At 56.4% G+C, this 21,589-nt stretch overlaps 2 protein-coding genes across 4 annotated transcripts in view; one reads left to right on the top strand and one right to left on the bottom strand.

Annotated features, from left to right (window-relative positions):
* BTBD9 (BTB domain containing 9) overlaps window positions 1–2,823 on the top strand; it is a 406,336-nt gene extending 403,513 nt beyond the window's left edge. For all 3 annotated transcript variants that reach the window (XM_061146613.1, XM_061146612.1, XM_061146615.1), the window contains exon 11: window positions 1,224–2,823. In XM_061146613.1, the coding sequence (XP_061002596.1) occupies window positions 1,224–1,418 (195 nt within the window). In that variant the 3' untranslated portion in view covers window positions 1,419–2,823. The remainder of the gene's footprint in view (window positions 1–1,223) is intronic.
* A 4,576-nt stretch (window positions 2,824–7,399) lies between these two features.
* The window catches only part of ZFAND3 (zinc finger AN1-type containing 3), a 308,946-nt gene continuing 294,756 nt past the window's right edge, over window positions 7,400–21,589 (bottom strand). The window contains exon 6 of the mRNA XM_061146616.1: window positions 7,400–9,587. Within this exon, the coding sequence (XP_061002599.1) occupies window positions 9,433–9,587 (155 nt within the window). The 3' untranslated portion in view covers window positions 7,400–9,432. The remainder of the gene's footprint in view (window positions 9,588–21,589) is intronic.

Genomic DNA, 21,589 nt, shown 5'->3' with positions numbered 1-21,589 from the left:
GCTTCCCCCCTCGAGGCCCCACCAGGGCCCTCACTCATGGGAGGGTGCGTGTTCACCCAGGGCTTGGTGGGCCCCGGTGGTACCCAGGAAGGGCAGGTCAGAGCTGGGCTTTCCTCTCGTGATGTGGGCAAGGGTGTCAGAATTCAGTCACTTCTCAGGCAGTTTTGGAAAATACAGAATTTGAGGATCTGGAAATTGATTCCCTGAGGACTGCCAGCATGCTTCTTGGAAACTAGATGTGTGTTCCCCAGACTGAAGACCTCACTGCAGAGCGCTCAGGACGGGAGCAGGGACCCCAGGAGGATGTGATCGTTAGACACCGGAACGAGGGCTTCCCGTGTGCGCCGGGGAGGGCTCCTCTGCAGACCCTGCTCTGACGGGGCTGCCCCCGCGGCCCCGGCTCACGCCCAGCCGTCCCTCCTGTGCCTGGCGAGGCTCCCGCCACCCCAGCCGTGCTGCATTTGCTTGAGGTCAGGGCCAAGGCTCACGCTTGCACGCCGAGCTCTGCGGTGCCCACCCGTCTGCTCAGTCGTGCTTCCTGAGTGTGTCACACGGGAGTCACCCAGCATCGCCAGGGTCCTGTGGGAGGCCCGCTCCTCCACGTGAGGGGGTCTGCTCCCGGTTGGCCCAAGTCCCATCGGGTTGAAGTTCCCTCCCTAGCACTGGCTGCCCAGAGGATGAATTCATACCAAGAACGTGTTCCTTCCTGAGGCACGGCATGAGGGCAGCCGGCTCCTTGGTCCCTTGGAGATGAGCCTGGGTCCTCCCCTGGGGTAATGCCCTGCTGGCTTTTCTTAGAAAAGGACTTTATGGCAGTACAATTCCCATGCCATACGACTCACCTATTTAAAGCATACAATTCCTTGGTTTCTAGTATTTTCAGAGTCATGCAGCCATCGCCACCACCATTAACGCCACTAGCTTCTAACCCAACTTCCAGATGTAAGAATTAGTTAATTTAAAGAGAAAGAAAAGCTCATAAGACCAAAGTAACCGAAAGCAGAGAAGTGCAGTGGGAACATTTTATAGGAATCCACACCACGCTGCCTGTAACTCTTAGACCATCAGCCCACTTACTTTTACCCTGAAACACGCTCCAGCCTTCTAGCTGCTCCTGTCTGCGCCTGCAGCAGAGGGGCAGAGGACCCTCTCTAACTCCCCTGGGGACCGTGACCCCGGGGGCAGACGCTGACCTGCACTCACTGCCTCTCCTCTCTCACCAGGTGTTCCACTGCGTCCACTTTGAGTGTCCCGAGCAGCAGAGTGGCCAGAAGGACAACAGCGACGAGTCCGGGACAGGGGACGCCGGCGCGGCCGGTCAGCAGCTCGACCCCCATGCCCTGCAGGCCCCCAGTGGCAGCTCCCTGCCCTCCAGCCCCGGCTCCAACTCGCGCTCACCCACCCGGCAGCACCAATAAAGGATCGCACGTGTGGAGAGACTCGGGTGGCCAGGTGGCGCGGGAGCCGTGTCCCCGCCCGAGCAGGGGTCCCTGTGGACTCCCCCCACACCCTCCCCCTGGAGGAGCAGACCTGGCCGCCAGAAGGGACACAGAACGCGTTTCCTCCCAAGGACACAAAGGGGCTGCTCTGTTCTCCTCAATTTGTCCAAATCAGGCTGGTCTCCAGAGGGAAAGAGTGGGTCTTCAATCTTCATCAAGTCCTCCATTAACACCCTACCTCTCTAATCTAACCCGCAAAGGGCACAGAAGGAAGTAATAGACAGGCCCGGGTCAGCATACAGAAACGGCCCGTGGACACGGGCCTAGAAGGGAGTGTATCAGGCCTTCACCCAGAGGCGCCCTGGGGAAGTAGGTTTCATAGTGTGTTTACTTTTATGGAACACATTGCCCTGGCAACTAAATGGTTTTTTATTTCTTTTAGTTACTCTCCATTTGCTGAATCATAGGTGTTCCAGATCTTTTTCAAAGGCTCAAAGCGCAAATCACTTGTTTTAATCCCTTTTGATGCTGTAATTTTCCTTCCTTAGTTTTGAATGGTGGAGTGTGGGGTAGAGCGGAAAAATAGCGTGCGCGTCTCCTCAGGGCGGCATGGAGGCAGGGCTTCATGGTCTGACAAGGAAAATCCTTTGAGGAAGTTCAACAAAATACACAATGAACAAATCAATCTGCGGACACTGGAGTTAATAATCACTCGAAGTGCCAGGTTATTAACCTGTCATTCCTGAAACGTATCCCGCCTTTAAGCTTGGGAGGCTGACAAGGAAACGGTGATCATGCACCAGCTAATTTCACATTCAGAAGTAGGCACAGATAAACATGCCCCAGCTCCTGGCTGGGCAGACCCGCCCTGTTTGCCGCAGGTTGGTTAGCAGAGGTGCGTGGAGGTGGCCGTCCTGCCAGTCAGGGTCTGGAATGCAAGAGGGGCCCCTCCTGCCCGCTGGTGGTCAGCGGTTGCTGCTTTTCCCCCAGACCATAATACTCAGCCAGTGATTGGGAAAGAACAAATCAGTTCTAAGCTTTCCTCTTAATCCTCATTGAAACCATCTCATCTGACAGTTGTCGCTTGATCTGCTCCGCATGTCTGAGTGATGTCCGCCCAGCGCTGACCGCCCTGAGCGCCCCTCCCCAGGCTCTCCCAGGGGCCCACTGCGGCGGTCAGGCCCTCCGCGTTCCCTGCCTGAGGCAGGGCGGGCACTTTTCTTTGTCTTAAGCACACACTGGTTGTGGGTGTGCAAAGAGCCAGTGGGTCGGCTCTTTCCTCCCAGTGTGACATAGATGTGAGTGGTTTATCGGTCCGGAGGAGTGGGGTCGCTTCAAGCTGCATGAATAAACCAGATGGCTGTCTTCCTGCGGGTCCCCCTCAGTGCCTGTGACTCTGATCTCTGCCTCCCCCCGTGTGGGGGGAACCCCTGGGTTGGGGGGCAGCTTTTCACCATGGGGGGAGGGCTCCGTAACAAATGGGGCTGCTCGCTTGCTTGCCGTGGGTGGGTGACCACCTCCCTCAGCGTCCAGCCTCCGGTCGCCAATTAGAGCCTGGAACTGGTGTCCACTCAGCACCTCCTCCGGCGGCGTGTTCACTGCCGACAGGGGAACAGGGACTCAGACGCCGGCAAGGTTCACATGCTTTGCAGGGAGCACCTGTTCAGGGGCTTCCTCGTGGAGTCACCTGTCCGGAAAGGAGTCCCAGCCTGCAGGCCGGCACCGCTGAGCGGGGGGAGGTCCGGAGCCTTCCGGCCGTGGCCCCACAGCGTCCCTCCCCGTCCACACACGGGACTGGCCGCTCAGCTGCCGACCAGGAGGCACGGAGCGTGCCGGGCTGGTCAGCGGCTCGGCCCTGCTCTCGTCCCATGAATTCTCTCCACCCTGAGGTCTGTCTGGAGAACAGAACTGTCTCCCCACTCCTGCAGCACTTCACTCGCCCTCGTTACCACATAAAGGGAGGGAAGGGACGGCGAGGCTGCCCCTCCCTGGCAGCTGCCTCCCGGGGGCTCCGGTGGTCTGGAAGCCTGTTCTGGACACTGATGAGGCTCAGCAGGGCCGGTCTGCCTCCTGCTACCAGGCAGGGCTCCGCCTTCCCTGATGAGCCTTCTGGTTTGGGGAACGGGGGGCAGTCAAGAAGGAGTAAGTCCCCAGGGGACTGGCCTCTCTAGAGCCCGGGCCAGTCCTACAGAGGACTCCCCCCACCCCGCCCTGGGAGCCAAATGGCCCCCAAACTCGGAGAAACCAACGGAACTGAGAGGGCGTGCAGAGGCTGAGACCCAGCTCCAGGGAGCCCCACCAGACACCTCCGCCCAGCAGAGGGTGGAGGCCGAGTCCCTGGGGAGCCGTGGACACCAGGCTGGGAGGGGGCAGCGGCAGACGGCCCGTGGCTCCCCACACCCCGCGAGGATGCAGCTGCACGGAGGGGGTTCCAGGAGGTCGGGGCAGACCGACAGAGGGGAGCTCGTGGCCTCTGGCCCTTTGCTGGAAACACCACCTTTGTGACCAGGTCACGAGACAGAACGAGCAGAGCCTCTTGCCCTTCACTTTAGATGAAGCTCTGTGCGGGAGTAAGAGGCAGACTTCTTTGGGACTTTGGGGATAAGTGTTCAGTCACCTCCTGGAGCTCCCTGGAGGGCTGGCTCTGAGCACGGCGGGGGGCACATGCCCCAGTCAAGGCCGGCTCAGGTGAGGCCAGGTGCCGAGCACTCGGAACTTGAAACACTCACACTTGTCTTCCCATATTCTCAGTGCTTTTTCCTTCTGATTTTAGTTAGAAGCATGAACCCATGATGGATGTGGGGCTCTTCTCAATTGCTCTTTAAATGATCACTTTTTAAATCTTAGTAAATGAAGTGTGTTGATTCCTGGCAAATGCATTAAAAGTGTTTTATCCCTAGAAGAGTTGGGGAAAAGAGAGTTATTTTCATCAAGAGTGGGATGTGTTTGTTAGACGGAGTCCTTGGCCAAGAAAAAAGCAGCTTCTGAATTGTGCAAAAATTGCTCAAGAGTCATGTTGTCACCCCAATTGTCAAACCACTGTGCAGACAGTGCCGACGCAGTCAACTTCACCTCTTTTTTTTTTTTAATTTAGAAGATAACAAAATTGTAATCATTTATTCTTTCTAGAGCCACGGGGAAAGGTCTTGTCTGTGATAAAAAGCAGAGAGCATCCTGTGTGCGGAGGCCAGCTGGTAATAAAGGGAGTGTTCCCCATTGCGGCTTCAATTAAGAACCTCCCTTCGGACAGAGAAGAAAAGGTATCAAAGGAGGAAAACAAAATTAAATGTATCTCCTTCTAAGAGTTTTTTCTCATTAGTGGTTTGCTTTTTGTGTTTTTTTCTGGTGCTGTTTCACTCCCATCTTCCACATGGGTGGTCAGCTCCTCTGGGTGTGGCTGGGCCGGCGGCCGGGCAGGCAATGGTGGCCGTGGCCGTGGCCAGCGGTAGAAGCCACGCTCCGTTTATTTCTGTGGCTGCAGCCATCGATTCCACGTTGTCTGTCCTGACGGTGGCTCCAGCAGGAGTCCAGTGCTCATCAGCAGCCTGAGGGATGTAAAGTGCAGTCCGTGGTTTTTATTATTGTAGTAGAAGTCATCCTGGGCCTGGTGTCCACTCAGGAGTCACTGGAGGAGCTGGGGAAGGATGGACAGGGCAGCCGGGATGCACCTGTTTCTCCCCCCCGGAAGCTGACCTGGTCACACCTGGGTGACTGGACAGGATCCTGAGGCCCTGGCGTTTTGCAGAAAATGAATGAGTGGTGAGGGGGACTCGCTGGAGGGTAAGCCAGCTTCCGGTACACCCAAGCCCTGCCCTGCGTAGGGGTGGGGAGACAGGAGAGGACATGCTGATCCTGCTGGTGTCCGTGAGACGGGCCACACCTCAGCAGAGCCGAGGGCCTGCACTCAGGACTTTCTGCTGAACCGACGCGGGCTGGGAGCTACCCCAATGCAGAGGTGAGCACAGGTGTGCACTGCTGAAAACCACTCTTTTTAAAGTAGTTATGTTAAAAAAAAACACTAAAGAATGCTCATGGAATGACCTGGCGGAGGGGTGGGGGTGCCCTCCCTCTCTTCTGGTTGCGCTGGGCTGGTCACTCACTTCCCCTGCAGCCAACCATCCAGACGGGCCCAGCCCTGTGTCCCTACACCCTGTCCTCTCACAGCCGGAAGGCAGACTCTGGAAGGGCCCCCTGACCCCAAGTGACTTTCTGCCTTTCTTACTTTTTCAAAAAGGACTCAAATATTCCACCCAGAGGGCCCATGGCCTAAAGACTCCCCTCATCCCCCTCGAGACTGGGGTCTCAAGCGTTTACCGTTTGCATCCTGCGTCTTTACAGCCCTGAGCCCAGGGGAGAGGACGAGGCTGCCGCCGCCGCCCGCCCGCACTACTGTCTCCCCTTGGCGCCCCTGCAGCTGGGGCAGCTGAAGCTGCCGCCTGAGAACCAGCTCCAGGAGGAGCCAAGGCCCATCAGGTGGGAGTGGAACCCTGGGGCTTGGGTTCGCACGGACGCCCAGGAACACTGCTGACACGCTTAACGCCTGTCGCCAGGTGAGCTGCCTCCTCGAGCAGCAGTAGGTGGGCAGGACGGGACCGGCCAGCCCAAAGTCGCCGGGCCATTCGTGGCGGGAGGCGGCCTCCGCTTTCCACCCCGTGTTCAGGTGGCAGGCCGTCTTCCCCAATGGCCGCTTCTAGCCCTGCCTTCCTGGTTTACCCCCAGCGGCTACTGGAGGTTCCCAAGACCTGCCTGGGCCCTGAGAGTAAAGAGGAGACGCTGTGGGCGGGGACCACAGGGAGCCCCGAGCGCTGACCAGCTCGGGCCTGGGCAGGGCTCCCCAGGTCTCAGCGCCCGGCTTTCCCGGCTGCCTTCTGCGGAGGGCAGCGCCAGCTCCCAGAGAGACCTGGGAGGAAGCGCCTGGCATCTGCCGTCAGGCTCCCCCAGCACTGAGGTCCTGAGGCTACACCCCCCAGCCCCTGCAGAGAAGCCAGCGGACGGGAGGTGAGGCACAGACTCGGCCTCTGGGCTGGGGTGTGGGCAGGGGCTTCAGCAGAGAACTCAGCCCTCCTTTGTCTTGGGTTTCTGAGTCTGTGAAGGTTGCTGAGGGCCTCTGGGGCCTCTTTGGGTGGGGAACCGCTTTTCTGAAGCATCTGCAAAGGAGAACTTGGTCCAGAAGCCCAGAGGGTTCATTTGTGGGCAGAATGCAAACTTCATTTTGCACATCAGCCTAGGTGAGCAAATACAGAAGTGTGCATTCCCAAGTCCTGAGTTCACAGCTGTGAGACGCGATGTGGGCTCTCTTCGGAAACGATACAGGTTCCTGCAGGTTGTGGGCCCTGCCCCAGGGCCCCGTGCTATCACCACCTCTGGGCGGGAGGCAGACAGCATCCGGGCACGCCTGTCCCCGTGAGCTGAGCGAGCCGCTGTGGCTGACTTCCCCTGGGACCCTCAGGAGGGGTGCGGGCCCAGGTGGCCACCGCAGCTCTGCAGCGCCCTCCCAGAACTACTCCAGGCTCCTGGGCGCTGCATTCGCGGGTCACAGCCTCCACCCTGAGCCGGCCTAGTGCTGCTTGAGGCCTGTGAGGTGACCTTCGATGCAGCCCTCACGATCAGACTCTGGTCATCTCCAGGGCTGTCCTTCGGGGAGGTTTGGGTCTCAGCTGTGCCAGAACCCAGGCACACCCACCCCCCCACACCCCTGGGGGCCCTTGGGGCTGGTGCTCACTTCCTCCTGTCTCCCCCCAGGAACGTCCCCTTGGTGCCAGCAAAGGCCGGGCCCAGCAGACGCACCTCCACCCCAGGGTCACCTGAGGCAGAGCCAGCAGCTGCGGAGCCGGGGCTCTGACGGACGAGTGAGCGCCCCCGAGCCTCCACCTCGTTCACCCTCTGGCTGGGGAGACCTTTTACTGTTTTCCTGGTCATCCAGGTGGCACTTAGGAAAACTGGCGAAACAGAGAAATCCAGACTGTCATACGATTGGTTTAATTTTTTTTTTTCAGCAGGAGAAAAAAGAATAAAGTTACAAGATTCTTTTAATATTTTCACAATGTTAAAACTAAAACTGGGCTCTAGGCTATGTGTGTAAGTAAATCTAGAACACAAAAGGGTTAAATAAGATTTTCTCTTTTAAAGATACAAGAATTTAAGCTTTCCTTACATTTAACAAACTTCACAGAACAGATACTGCAGGGGAACAAGCCCTCCCCACCCCCCGCTCTGCCATCAGGAAGCGACCAGGGGCCGTGAGCCCTGTGTGCGGCTGGCTCCCCAGAGACCGCGTCCCGGGGCTGCAGCAGCAGCGGGACCGGGAGGGCGCCTGGTGGCCGCTTCGTGATCGGAGCTTGGCGGGGCGCTGAGGCGGGCCACATCGCTGAGGATGGCCAGGTACTGGCCAGAGGGCCGTGGCTTGACAACAGTGGTAAACGCGGGCAGGCCTGGCCTCTCAGCCCTGGGCTGCCCGAGAGCAAGACCCCAGTCTGGGTCCTGAAGCAAGAATTAAGGCTGGAGATTTTGCAGCGGATTCCACTCTGGTTGGAAGGGGGTGCGTTGGGGGCGGGGGGAAGAGCATGATCTCTTATTTCAGTTTTTTGGACCAAAAACATCTGTAGTTGCAGATATTTACTGTTAATTTGTGGACAGAGCTGAGTGACCATTTGTTGTGGCAGGAAAGGGTTAAGTTGCTGGGTTCAACTCTCCCGTAGCCTGTGCGTGGACAGCTCCAAAGGGCCTGGGTCGGACGTGGCTCGGGGCGTCCAGACCCCTGCTCAGGCTCTCAAGGGCCCCTCTTCCCTCCTAAACCCCACCCACCGGACTGGTGAGGACTTCCTAATGGGGGCCAAATAGGCCGTCCCCGTCTGGCCTGAGCTACCGCCTCCACTCCGCCCCTCTGCCCTCCGGAGAGGCGTGCGCTGAGCCACACGCCCTCCCCGCCCGCCCACGAACCACGCTCTAGACAGACCCACCTCTGTCCCGGCGACGGGCGCTGCCCCCTCGAATGAGCCTCCATGTGGCAGAGCGGGCTGGCGGCCTGTGGACCGCGGGGCCGCACGGACCTGAGGGGCGAGGACGATCCTGCTGCACGGGACGGGCCTACGGGCAGCTCCCAGCACGGCTATTGGTTCCCGTGGCTAAGAAACATCCTTAAAAACACCCAGCTGCAGAGGCCAGTCTGTCGGCCACAGCTGCCGTGCTGCAGTCAGCCGGATTCGATCAGCGCCAGATCCCGGCACTCGGCGGACGGCAGGTCACAGCCGTGGGGTCAGGGCGCCCGGTCGCTTCTTGTGACCGGGGGGGCCTGTGTAGAAAAGGTGGTTCTTGTTCGTGGGCTAGTCTTGAGTGGAGCTAATTTTCAAAGTGAGGTTATTGTTTCTCGTCTCGTGTGATGAGAGAGTTTTTTCATATTAGTTCAGGTAAAAAAATTTCTTAAGAACCTGCCCCCACCCCCATTTCCTGCTCAGTGGGAGAGCGAGGCCACCCCCAGCCCGGCCACGGGCCGATCTCAGCAGCTGCCGCGGCCCAGGCACGTCTGGCCGTGAGGGGGCCTGGCTACTGGGACTAAGGACAGTGGAGAGGTGAAGGCCAGACGCTAACCAGAGCTTCCGGCAAAGCCACGTGCGTCGTGGGGACTTGAACACCAGCTTCTCCTCTAGTGACTCAGAGTCTCCGTCTGGAACGCTTTCCACTTAAGGCTTTTTTAAGTTTGACTCCAGCAGTGACAGGTATGTGTGGTTTTAAATCCACTAGCCATGCTCAAAAAAAATATTCTTCATGTTTTAATTTTATACAATGGCTAGCAGGCACCTTAGTAACCAGCCAGAAATCAATTTCAACCACCATCAACCCCTAAACTACAGTACCAGGATGGCTGGCTAAGGAAAGGAAACGGACTGGCTGTAGTCTGACGCGTGCCCAGTACAAGGTGTCTGGCTGACTTTGTCCTAAATAAGGCTAACATTAGTGAACTAAGAACAGCGTCACGTGGCGGCCGAGCCGGCCTTCAGGAGCACCCCTCCCCAATGCGCTGGCAAGAGCGCCCCACTTTCCGGTCCAGTTTCACCATTTTCAGGATGGCTTCCTCTCGGCCACGGCCCATGTGGTCAAACGTGCAGTCATGCTGCTCGGGGAGGCGATGCAACATACAGAACACGTAACCTGCAGCAGCGGGAGAAGCAGAGAAGACGAGGTTAGGGCGGCCCCGCAGGCCCTGAGCCCGGCTCCCGCTCAGGTCCAGGCGGGAGGACGGTCCAGGGAGCAGACAGTGGTCACAGCACGGATTCCTGCTGTTACGACCCCCGCCCCAACAAGAGAGCCAGCGCGTCACGTGAGTCCAAGGGGCTCCTGCTGCACTGAGGGTGGAGCCCCAAGGCGCCCACATGGCCGGCAGCCCGTCCTCCAGCTCCACGCTGGTGTCAGCGAGCACAGAGCTGGTGGCACGGCACCTCCCGGCCAGAGCAAGCCTCAGTACCGACCTCAGGACACCCACTGCTTCTGAAAGGCTGAGGGAACCCAAACTCACACACGCGTGGGGTCTTCCAGGCAAACACGTCATTTCAAGTGCTGGAGAAGGTGGTATATTTAAAGAGGAAAGAACAGAAATGTTGAGTCCAACTGGTGTCTCAGTGGAGCCGGATACTTCCAACCCCACCTGGGGGACAGGAGGCGAGCCCCCCACCCCCTGCCCTGGGCCTGCCTCTTCTCCTGGGAGTGGGTGGGCTGTGGGCCAGCCAGGCTCTCTGCAACCGAAATGCCGCAGAAGGAAGAGCTGAGGAGAGGACACAGGGGGGCAGGAGCTGCGTCGGGGTGGGGGTGGGGGGGGGGGGTGGACAGTCATCTGAGTTTCCTGGGTCTGGCCCTTTCCTTCAGGGAAGGTGCAGGAGATCTGGGCTGGCTCCCCCATCACTGCATCCCATCAGCCCTTATCTGGTCACACCTCCAGGTCCCAGAGGCCTGAGCTGCGGAGGATCGGAGCCCTTCCCTAAACCTCCTCCTGGGGCCTGTACGCCTGGGGCGGGCGGTGCCCTCCCGGCCCCACCAGCGCACACTGCACTTCTTCCCCTGGCAAAGAGCACCCCTCTCAGAGATCTCTCTCAGGCCCGGACCCCCGCAGGCAGAGTGAGGGGCAGTGCCCTGTGGTCCGCCGCCCTCTCCATCCTCCATTCCCTTCAGAGAAAAGGGGGCGGAGGCAGAGATGTCAGGACGGCGGGAGCTGAAGCAAAGACTGGCTACGAAGGACACGAGCATCAAGCCTTAACTTTTAAGATCATCTTTACCCAGAGAAGATTCCTCAGGACACTCGTGGCCCTGCTCTGATGTCCTGAGCACACCCCGTGCAGACACGTGCACACGGCCTGAGCAAACAGGCCGAGCCCGGACAATCCGTTATGCGAAAAAACACTATTAACTGCTTCCCAGGGAGAGCAGGGCGATGTGTTTGAGTCTAAATCGGGACGAGGTTTGAGGGAAGGAACAAATGAAACTGCATCTCCCGAGAAGCTGAGCTCCCACTTGGCCCAAAAGCAAAGTTAAGATTAATGAGCCCGTGTGTTATATTTACTGATAAGTTCATTACTTGAAGATATTGGATACCAGTTGTCTTTCTCCTAAAGGATTTTGCAGCAGAAGCGTGGATGGCCTCAATATGCATCCTTCGTCTGACAAGCACAATCATCTTTTTGGAGCAGAGCCCACCAGGGCAGGGAGAAGCGGATGCCAGGCTGGGGCGGGGGTGGGGGCACCGGCCAGCCGCACAGCAGCCGGAAGTGAGTGGAGACATTTCTGTCGCCAAGGCCTCACGTGTTTCTACACCTTTGGCATCTCTAATAAGGGTGGGAGGCCCCCTGCTGCCCTTCCCTGCCTTCAAGATATTGGGGTGATGCAGAAGAGGGTCCCCAGGGCTCTCCTCTCCTCCTGATGGATGGTGCTGGCTGAATAAAAGTAGCAGGAAATGGATTAGCCCTGAAATTAACTCAGCCCTGGCTCAGTCTAACACCTCATTAGTCAAAGGCAGACGGGGAAGGAGGGGAGAGGCTCGGGTCTCACCACACCCCCTCACAGCTCTGCTGCAGCCTGCCCTCTGCCCACTCCAGGCGACCGCCAACTCGATGGGAGGGCCCGCGTTCTGTCTGAAAAGGAAGCCGGGCACAACCACAATAATCCTGGGGATTCTCCCCCCACCCGGGGATTCTCCTTCCCACCTGGGGATCCTCAGCCAGAACACCTCATTTCTCTATGCAGGTTCCGTGCACATGTCAGACACACCTTGACACTTGGCTTTGGTTTTTGAAATGTGAAAACTACTAAACAGGTAATTGTGGAAGTAGAGCTGGTTAAAAAAAAGAAAAAAAGAATAGATGGCATTGTAATTCACTGGGGAAACGTCTGGGGGTAATTCTGGAAGGCTAACTTCCCAAGGTGCTGCACTGAGATTATTAGATGATATAAATTAAGCTCAATTCCCTCTCCTGTCAGGATCGCTCACCAAGGGGAAGATACATGCTAGAACTTGTCCCAAATGCTGAGTAGGTTATTATCTACCAAAGACAGCCAAATGGCTCGTGTATTTTGTGTCAGTGGGTGGGGTGGACTGTTGGATACAGGAAAGGGGGCAGGGGACTGGTGGGTGGGCTGAATCTTTACTCTCTTTTCTCAGTACCCACAGACCTGTTTCCACTCAACTATCATGAACGTTCAATTACTCTCTAATGGGACTTCCAGAGACCAAGCTGGGCACATGGAGAGATGCAAAGTCAGGCTGCTGGGGTACAAGGTTATTCTTATTTCAGTGAGGAGCAGTTTCAGAGCCCAGGGTGTTTACAGCCTCCGTCGTGGGTTGGCCAGCCTCAAGCTTCCTCACTCTGTTCATCAGAAGCCGAGTGGGGCGTTCCCAGGGTCGGTCAAGGCAGGTGCAGGGGGGAAGGAAAGCAGAAAGGACACAACCGGTCAGCTGCGGGAGGGGCTTTGATGTTACGTATCATCATCACTCTCACTCACACACATATATATTCATCTGCAGGCTCCTTACGGCCCCACAGTTCAGCGTCAAGTAGTTTTAAAAACAGCTTCAATACTCTCTTGCTTGTGATAGCTGCATATACACTCCTTGGGAGGCACAAGCAGTAAAGAATATGGCTAGAAGAATGCCAACCTTCCAAAAGAGAGGAAAACAGCCAAAGTAGACGTTTTTGAAAAAACTGGTTCATAGCGCTAAACATGGTCTAACCTCAACCCCTCCCCCCAGTGGATCATACACACGGCGCTGCCTGGCTCCCGGGAGCCCTGATCACTGCTTCCCCACGAAATACTGGCCTAGGAGGAAGCCGAAGAGCTCTGTTAGGGCTGCGGAGCTGTTCTTAGTGAATCTGCACAAAACACTCAAGAACTTGGGTGAGCGTTTGTTTGCCAGCATTGAAGAGCACTCGGGATGAGCCCTTGATGAAAAGGGGGTGGTGCAGAAGCAGCTGCCTGAGCACCGTGTCCCATGGCCCCCTCTTCAGGCCGCCCTCCTGCCGCTGCCTGGCTCGGCCAGGCCATCCTGGGCGAGGGGGGAGGCCGACCCGCACCGGTGGGATCAGCCAGCCCGGCCCCCACCTCCCACCCCAAGCTGTGCTGCAAGGGGTCCAGCAGCTACACCCTAGGGGCTTGTCGGAGAACAGGCCGGCCCAGGTACCGCAGCGGCTGAACGGCACGGCTCCTCCTGGGGGCTGTGGCCGCGCACAGCGAGACGGGGCAGAGCGGAACGTACAACCCACGACCCAGCCTTCACCGCCCTGGGTGAAGGACAAACGGGGAGGCCGCTCGCGGGCGGAACAGGTGCATCGGGTGCCGCCTAAACTTGAAGGTGCCAACAGCTGGTGGCCCGGGAGACATTCCCAGCAGAACGTGGACCTGAGGTGCATTCACCTAAGACTCAGGCAGGTTTCTATAAACACTCATCCGGTGGGAGCCAAACTTTAGCTTTTCAAGCCAACATCCGAAAAGTCATCCATTGCACTCAGACCCCTCATCCACAGCTAAACCTCACCTCTGCTCCCAGAGAGACAGGTGTGGGTGTTGTGAGAACACCACCAGGACTGAGAACAGTCCTGACAGATGCCATCATTAAACAAAGATGATATAAAACCAACACCTGACTGACTAGAAGTGCTATGAAAGTTGTAACAATATTTCCTGTTTCACTCGTTAACAAAAATCAGTAATAAAACTGCCCAAGAGAACACCCAGGGCAGAGGAGACAGGGCTCTCCCTCTGAGCACTGCAGGCAGCAGGGCCCTGAGGGCCTGAGCCAGATTACGGACCTGTCAACCGGTCCTCCCCAGTGCCGCCTCCCTCCCCACCGGCCGGTCCTCCGTCTCCCCTCCTCGCCCCCCATCCTGGTGTTGGGGGGACGGTGGGTGGAGGAGCTGGAGGGCCAAGGGCGGAGCCGGCCTCCCACCCGTAGGCCGCACAGCCCCCACCCTCTCTTCCCTCTGAACCTCAGGAACTGAGCAGAGGGTTAGAACTGTCTTTGGGTTTGGAATGGTCTTTTTCTTCCATGGGATTTCCTAAAGGAGGAAAAGCGATGCCAAAATTCACAAAGTCTGAGCCCGACATTTTTATTCAATCCCTGCCAGACAGAAATGTTGCTTACTGGCTTTATCCTGGAGTAAAAAGCCCCAATTAAAGCTGGCACGGGACTTCCCCAGGGGTCCAGTGGCTAAGACTGTGCGCCCAGTGCAAGGGGCCCAGGTTCAATCCCCGGTCAAGGAACTAGACGCCACACCCACAGCTAAGAGTGCATGCCACAATGAAGATCAAAGATCCCACAACGGAAGACCCAGCGCAGCCGAATAAATATTTAAAAAGAGGATAAAGCTGGTGAAACTGTGCAGGTCTGGATACTTACAGACTTTAAACATTTGTTTTCTGACAGACTTCCCCGACTTGGGGGCTCTCCCAAGATGGCCATGTTAGTGAGGCCTCAGACCAGGGTGGGCCTCGGCTCCAGCTGCTTCGGTGTTTTCACCCCACTCACAAGAAATGTTTTACACTTTCTTGCTCATTTGGATTTCAGATGTCAGAGGTTCGAGCAGATCCTAAGAACACTGACACGCCTTGGGGACTGCGGGCTGTGAAGCCGTCTCCGGGTGCAGCCTGGGGTGGCGCTGTGTCTGCACTGACACGCCCGTCCCCCCAGGGACCAGCCCCAGGCAGGCGTGTCCCAGAAGGAGGAAAATCAGACACCTGTCATTCAGACAGCAAACGAAGCCCACCCAAGACCTCCCAAAGCTCTCAGAGATACCTCGGTAACGGACCCTCCAAATCTCAACTCATAGGTAAGGACCATTTGCTCTCTGAATTGTCTATTTCAAATGTAAACAACAATTATGCCTGACGCCTGTCTGAAATGACTAAGCAAGCTTGTTATAAAGAGTCACATTTTTCCAACAACATAACATAAAAGTTTCTTAAAATGCAGGATGGCTAACTGACCTTGTAGCTCATTTGTTAAGTGCACGTTGGGAACAGCAGGTGGCTACAGGAACGCTTGTTGGAAAACATTAGCCACTTACGCTCCCACCAGCAGTGATCCCTGGATTACACCGCCTCCACTGACCCAGTGCCCAAGGCAGAATTTGTAGCACAAAAATGCATTACAGGAGCTTAATGCATTTTATTTTATCAGGCCCACGGTGCAGGCAAAGCAGCTGCAGGTGTTTCAGGAACAGTACGCGCCTGTTTCACATTCCCCTCCATCAACGGCTTCGCACACGGGAGGGGAAAGCAATCACACTCCAAGAAACAGAGCTGAACCCCTGCACCCTGAGCGGCTGACGAGCTCGGTGGGGCTGGGGAGAGAACGGGTGGATCACAGCCACCCACCCAGGGGGCTGGAACCAAAGCCACTGTGAATCACCAAGTGGGCATCAGTTCGTCTGTTTTCCAAGGGGAAGGAGAACCTGCAATTCACAAGAGCCCAATGTACTCACCGGACTTCCCAGGTGGCGCTACCAGTAAAGAACCTGCCTGCCAATACAGGAGATAAAAGAAGTGTGGGTCCAACCCCTGGGGGTCACGGAGGAGGGCACGGCAACCCACTCCAGTACTCCTGCCTGGGGAATCCCATGGACAGAGGAGCCTGGCGGGCTGCAAGCCACAGGGTCGCAAAGAGCCGGACACAACTGACGCGACTTAACACACAGTGTACTCACCAATTTAATAAAAACCAGTAAACACCACCAAGACAGCTCTAAAACAGACACCGTTTGTTTTCCCCCAAATCAATTAACATATCAAGTTAGATACACGCTAACTGCTACAACAAAAAGCAGTGTGACAGAACGCCAAGATACATGAGCCCGTGCAAAATGCCGGCGTGAAGGCCCTGAGAGCAGGCAGTGGCAGAGACGCCCACGGCCCAGCTTGATGGAGCTCCCGACACGGTGCTCACAGCTTCAGACAACCCACCACCCTGGTCTCCATTATTGCTGTCTCCTCAAACAGGCTCATTCCTGCAAAAACTCTGACCTCTTTCCTCCACGGGGAATGCCCGTCCACTCCTAGGAACAGCTCCTTCTATCACCCGACACCCAGGGAACAGGCCTTCCACCTATCATTTCTGCCTATTTTTCAACGGTGTGTTTGTGGGAGAGAAGGTGGGCCTGGGGCTGAGCACCCGCCCCAGGAACCCGCGCCATCAGCTGGGACCTGTGAGAACCGCCCCCCGACCCGACCTGCCTCTGTGAGCTTTAACCCCCTGGAGCACGCGGAGAAAGGGGCTGGCTGCAGGCTCCCATTACACCGGCTGTGTTATCTAGAGATGAACATATATTTAAAAACTAAGAAAATGGCTCAAGGCAGTTTCTGCCACAGGAATAATGACTTGCTCTTTCAAATACCATTTTATTTCAGTAGCTGAAAACACGCAGCATTAGCCTCTTAGAACCCGGAGCAGTTTCAAAGATCCAAAAACCCTAGCATATGCCTGCATTCCTGGCCCCCTCCAGCCCCCACCAGCCCCCACCCTGGGGGGGCTTCGGGGGAATCGTAGGAACTGCTTTCTGGGGGAGACCTCATCCTTCTCTCACAGGCTCCTGACTGGTTGGCCTTCTCTTCCAACAGTCTCCTGTCCTTGGAGTTTACCTTCTCAAACAGAGGGCTCCTAGAAAACCAACCCCAAACCTGCAGCAGAGGCAACAGAAGGGCCGAACCTGTCCTACCCAAGAGTGGCCGAGGGCAAAGTGGGCAACCCAGCCGCCAGGCCTCCCTGAAGGCTACGCTGGCGAGAGCCAGTCCACCCGTCCCAGGGCATCCGAGGGGCAGGGCCGCGGGGGACTTGAGACTGCAGCTGCAGCGTGCCCTCCGGAACAGCGCTGCGGCAGGAGAGGACGCCTGCCCCGTGTCCTCTGCCGGCCTTCCAGCCCACAGGCAGGGGTCACGGGGGAGGACAAATGCGACCGGCCCTGCGGTTACTGCGCCCCTGCCACGGCAGGCCCCTCAGGGGAAGCTCAAGTTCTCTTTCTGAAGAATCCAGTGAGGAGCGTGTGCACCGGAGTCCAAGTTGCTGGGTTCCGTTCCAGCTGCGCGGCCCCAGCAGCCACGTGGCTGCTGCTGAGGCCCCTAGCCTTTCAGCCCGCAGGCGTGGCTCCGATAAACGGGGTTGTTACAGGCATTAAGGGCCGGAGCAGCTGAAGCCTGACTCGAGGAAGACCCACTCACCCGCCGGGCTTCAAGGCTGGGTCCCTCCCTTCTCCGCCCCACCTACAAGGATGGCTCCCTGCGCCCCCTCTACCTCAGTCTACACTCTGTTCCTGTCTCCTCTTCTGACAAAGGAGAGACAAGGAAATCTTCCTGTGAGTGTGTGATGCACTTGTCTCCTCTGTCCCTCTGCACAAACCCCTCTGCACACTATAAATGCGCTGCCACAAGCTGACAGGCTCAATAAAGATTTCTGTTGAAGATATGCAAATTTTAGAAAAGCCTGATTTAAATACATGACGACTACACAGGGCAGCCTGGAAAGCAGTCAGTGGTTAGGGACCCCACGGAAGGGATGCGGAAACGCTCCAAGGACAGCAGGGAAGAACTGCTTTGCTCCTGTGAGGGCTTCTCCCAGGAACAGCTGAGAAGTCTGCAAGCCTCTCTCCGAAGCAAAGGCAGAGCGTGTGCGTTCCCAAGTTCGGTCACGTACTGACTGCGTGCTGAAAAGCCCACGTCTATTTCCTGAGACTGTCTGGCTGGGAGCTGGTGTGAAAGGATGGGCAGGGAAAGGAATGGGCTGGAGACACTGCAAACACGATGTTTCACCTCTGCTGTGCCAGCGTCACCCACACCCATCTCATGTGCTTCTCTGAAGAAGGCAAGTCTCATGCTTTTTGTTTTCAACACACAACTCAAAAAGGTCATTCTGAGGACCTCAAGAGTACAAGCATGCCTTTTTATATTCTCACAAATTTGGGCTTTAAGGTCACAGGCCCCACAACATCTGCTGTGCGCGCGCATGTGTGGCAGGAGAGCAGGGTGGCAGGAAGAAGGCCAGAGAAGCGAGCTTCAAGTTGGTTAAACACACCTCTCCTGGAGGGAAAGAGGCTTCCTCTACGGCAGAGAAATGTTTTAGCTGAAGACATGAGTTCAAATTTGAAGTCAGACTATAAACAATATATAGTTAGAAACTCCCACTGAATGGACAACCCACTCCAGGATTTGGGAGACTTCGCATCTAGGTGTGGGGGAGGAGCTGACCTCATACCCAGCTCCTTCACCAAATGGTTCCAGTCTGGGTATTAAAGAACCCCACAAACGGAACCTGAACATTTCTCAATCCCAAGGGCCCTAGTCAGTTGTCACTGACTGATCTGAACAGCAGACTCCCAGTGGGCTCTGTGAGGCCCAGTTTTCCGTGTTGTCCTCCTCCTCCTCTGGTAGCACCTCATCTGTCCTTTAAATATCAGAAGTATTCAGCGCTGGACCCCATGTTCTCTCCCAAGGTTAAAATTCTAACTGCATATGCTGCCCCCTCTGAACTGTCCCCCTGCCCAGACCACTCTCTGGAGCTCCATGCCGTGGTATCCAATTATCTCCTGGTATCTTGGCTACCTCAAGTGTAAGCTGTCCAAAATGGAATGCACACCTCCTCCTTCAGTGTCCCCCAAGCTAGGAGAACGGGGCCACCACGCAGCCCCCGGCTGTGGCGCAACCCTGGAGCCACCACGGCATCCTCCCCAACGTCCACACTCAGTTAGCAAGTGCTGTGGATCCTGCTTCCAAAAACCGAATCCACTCTCTTCTTCCCACCCGCACAGCCGCCACCCGGTCAGGACCACCAGCCCCTCATGCCCAGCCGCTGCCCAGCCTCCTCCAGCAGCCAGAGCGAGCCCACCGCCAACCTGTGTCAGCGCGGTGTACGTACACTCGGTAACGACCACCCCGGCGCTCCTGCCCCTGGCGGCCCCCGCTCTTCACGCCACTCACCCCGGTACTCCGTGTTCAAGACAAAGGGGGCCCCACTGCATTCCTGCTTCTGACGGTCTCAGCTTCAACAGCTCTTCCTCAGGAAGATCCTCCTGGAGCCTCAGATGAGGCTAGGGACCTATAATATGCTTTCATCTCCTGGGCTTTTCCTTCAATCACCAGTCATAATTATCGGGTCATTTGTGTAGTTTTTTTTTTTTTTTCATTTAACTTGTTTTCCTGATGAGATTTCATGAAAGCAAAAAGGCTGCCTCTATAACTTACCACATGCCACCTATGGCTAGAGCAGTGCATGGCTTACTCAGAGGTTAGTTACAGACAAACTGTGTTTTCCACTACTTTCAAAAGAGTCCTGCAGCCCAATGGTCATAGCAGTACTATTTATAATAACCAAGACGCTGAAACAATGTCCTGTGGCCGGAGTGAGGGCAGCACGCAGACGGGACAGGAAGAAGGCAGCAGGCCCGGGACGTGGGGAGGCCAGGCCTCCGCCTCCGGCCCACCGGCGCCCGCCGAGCCGCCCACATTGCGTCACCCTCCTCCTGGTCTCCACTCCCCCCAAGGCTTCTCCCTCACAGCTCTTAGACAGATTTCTTTCTTATTTTTTTGGTAAGGCTAATTGAACTGAGATGTACTTTTTTCACAGTAGTTAATTAATTCCTCTTCTATTAGATAATATGTGAATATAACATAAATTCAGCTTGTATAAAATGATATTCAGCAAAAAGTAAGTCTCCCGTCCCATTCTCTGTTACCAACCCAGAGGCAAAGCAACCACCAGTTCAGACACATCCTCGAGAGTCTGAGCGTCTGAGCATACGCACATGTTTGTGTTCAGGCCCTAGAGGGCTGTTTTAATCTCGTAAACTCCATCATGAAACTCACTGTGTAAACCCCTCAGTGCCTGCCCACTACTTTTAGAATAAAATTCTGACGTCCGCGAAAGCCCCCTGGGCCCGCCTCCTGTGCGTGCGGGGCTCCAACCACACCAGCACCTCTCGGGTCCTCAGATGTGGACGCCAAGCGGCTCCGGCCTCCAGGGCTGCGGCTGCTCTTCCCCAGCGCTCCCGACAGCCGGCTCTCCCAGCTCAGCCGCTCAGAAGCTGTCTCGTTCATGCTCCCTCACTGACTGCATCTTTCCCCCAGGGAAGAAAAGCACCACGAGGGCAGGGACTTTGACAGTTCCGTTCCCTGTTCCTCAGGAGCTCAATAAAGATTCGTAAGCAGAAAGAATAAATAATTTGAGTCAACATTTTACACAAAGGAAAGGACTTTCAGCAATAAAAAGAACGTTTAATGCTGCTGCCTGTGCCCCTTGGCCCCTCTCCCGGAGAAGGACCACGAGCACCCCGCGGTCTGCCCCCTTTCCCTGGGGACCAGGTGGAGCAGGCACACTCTCAAGACAATTATTGCCTGGCTTCAGCTTCGGATGGACTCCTTGTTTTTCCCTCCAGTAGTAAGTTTACTTTCCTAATTATGCTTTTCTGTTGCCATTATTAATATGAGCCTATATTCACTGAGCTCACTCTGAGAGGCAACCCAGAAACGTCCAAGATGGCATTAGATGCTCTCCTGGAACTAACTCATGATCACAAACAAGCTGAGCACAGACAATGAAGAACCAGATATAACCATGTAGGTTTCCACTGAACATTACTCATTTTACCCTAGCATTCTGGCCAATTACTCCAGATTCCGAGGAAAATTAATCCTGGAGTAGCATCCAGTTCAAGGAAAGAGCAGTGTAACTGACCTAAGAGAATTAACACAAAGCTGGGCCTTTAATCTGTACGTCCGGAGCTTCCCCCTCTGAACCTGTAACACTGCAGCACACAGCTCTAGAGAACGCAAGTCATCAAACGTACTAATCACAAGAACGCACAAACTCCATCGTGCGCTGACTGCAGAGCAGAGGCTGGCCGCTGCAGGAAGGGAGTCCTCACAGGCCAGGGAGGAAGAGCCCCACTCCCCTCCTCAAGGGACAAGTGGGCCGCCACTGGACGAAGCCTCCCCAACCCACAGGACAGCAGCCACAGCCTCTGCCCGCCACCTCCCACCCTTCGGCCTAACAACCCACCTCCTGCATCACGGGGAGTATCTTCACGGATACTTCACAGAAACTCTGGCCAGAAAAGAGCATGTGACACATCCGAATACCCCCTTCTCCCCAAACTCCCTGCAGCTTGGGGAGAAGGACTTGCTGGAATAAGGGGAGCAGGCCTGGCCGGCTGCTGCGGGAAACAGCCCCCGGGGGAAGTGCCCACAGGCCAGGCACCCGCGTCCAGGCGTGCGCCAGGAACTGCATGCACGCGTTACCTGCACAGCAGTGGATGACGTACCCAAGGCAAAGAGGGGCGTTTCTCATCGTCCAGCTGTGTCCCAGGCACTGTTCCGGGGCAGAGTACACTAGACGGTTGGGGTAGCCCTAGAACAACTCCGCAGGCAGCAACAGAGGAAGACAGCACCCTCCAAGCCACTGGAGGGAAGCGGAGGGGCCCCCCAAGTGCACACCACCCCGGGAGCCCGTGCCAGGGTCCCCACCCCTCCACGATGCTCTCCCCCCTTCTCTGTGCCTCGGTAACCGCGGCTGCCTTAACTCCTGACCGACAGCAGAGGGTGTTCCCTGGACAGCAGCTCGAGGGCGGGTCAAGTCTGGAGGACTGAGCCTCCACAGCAGGCGGGCTCTGCGTTGCTGCCCCCGTCCCTCT

The sequence above is a fragment of the Dama dama genome, chromosome 7, assembly GCF_033118175.1.
Source record: "Dama dama isolate Ldn47 chromosome 7, ASM3311817v1, whole genome shotgun sequence".
Taxonomy (NCBI): Eukaryota; Metazoa; Chordata; class Mammalia; order Artiodactyla; family Cervidae; genus Dama; species Dama dama.
Note: the sequence above shows the minus strand (reverse complement) of the source record. Positions and strands in the feature narration are given on the sequence as shown.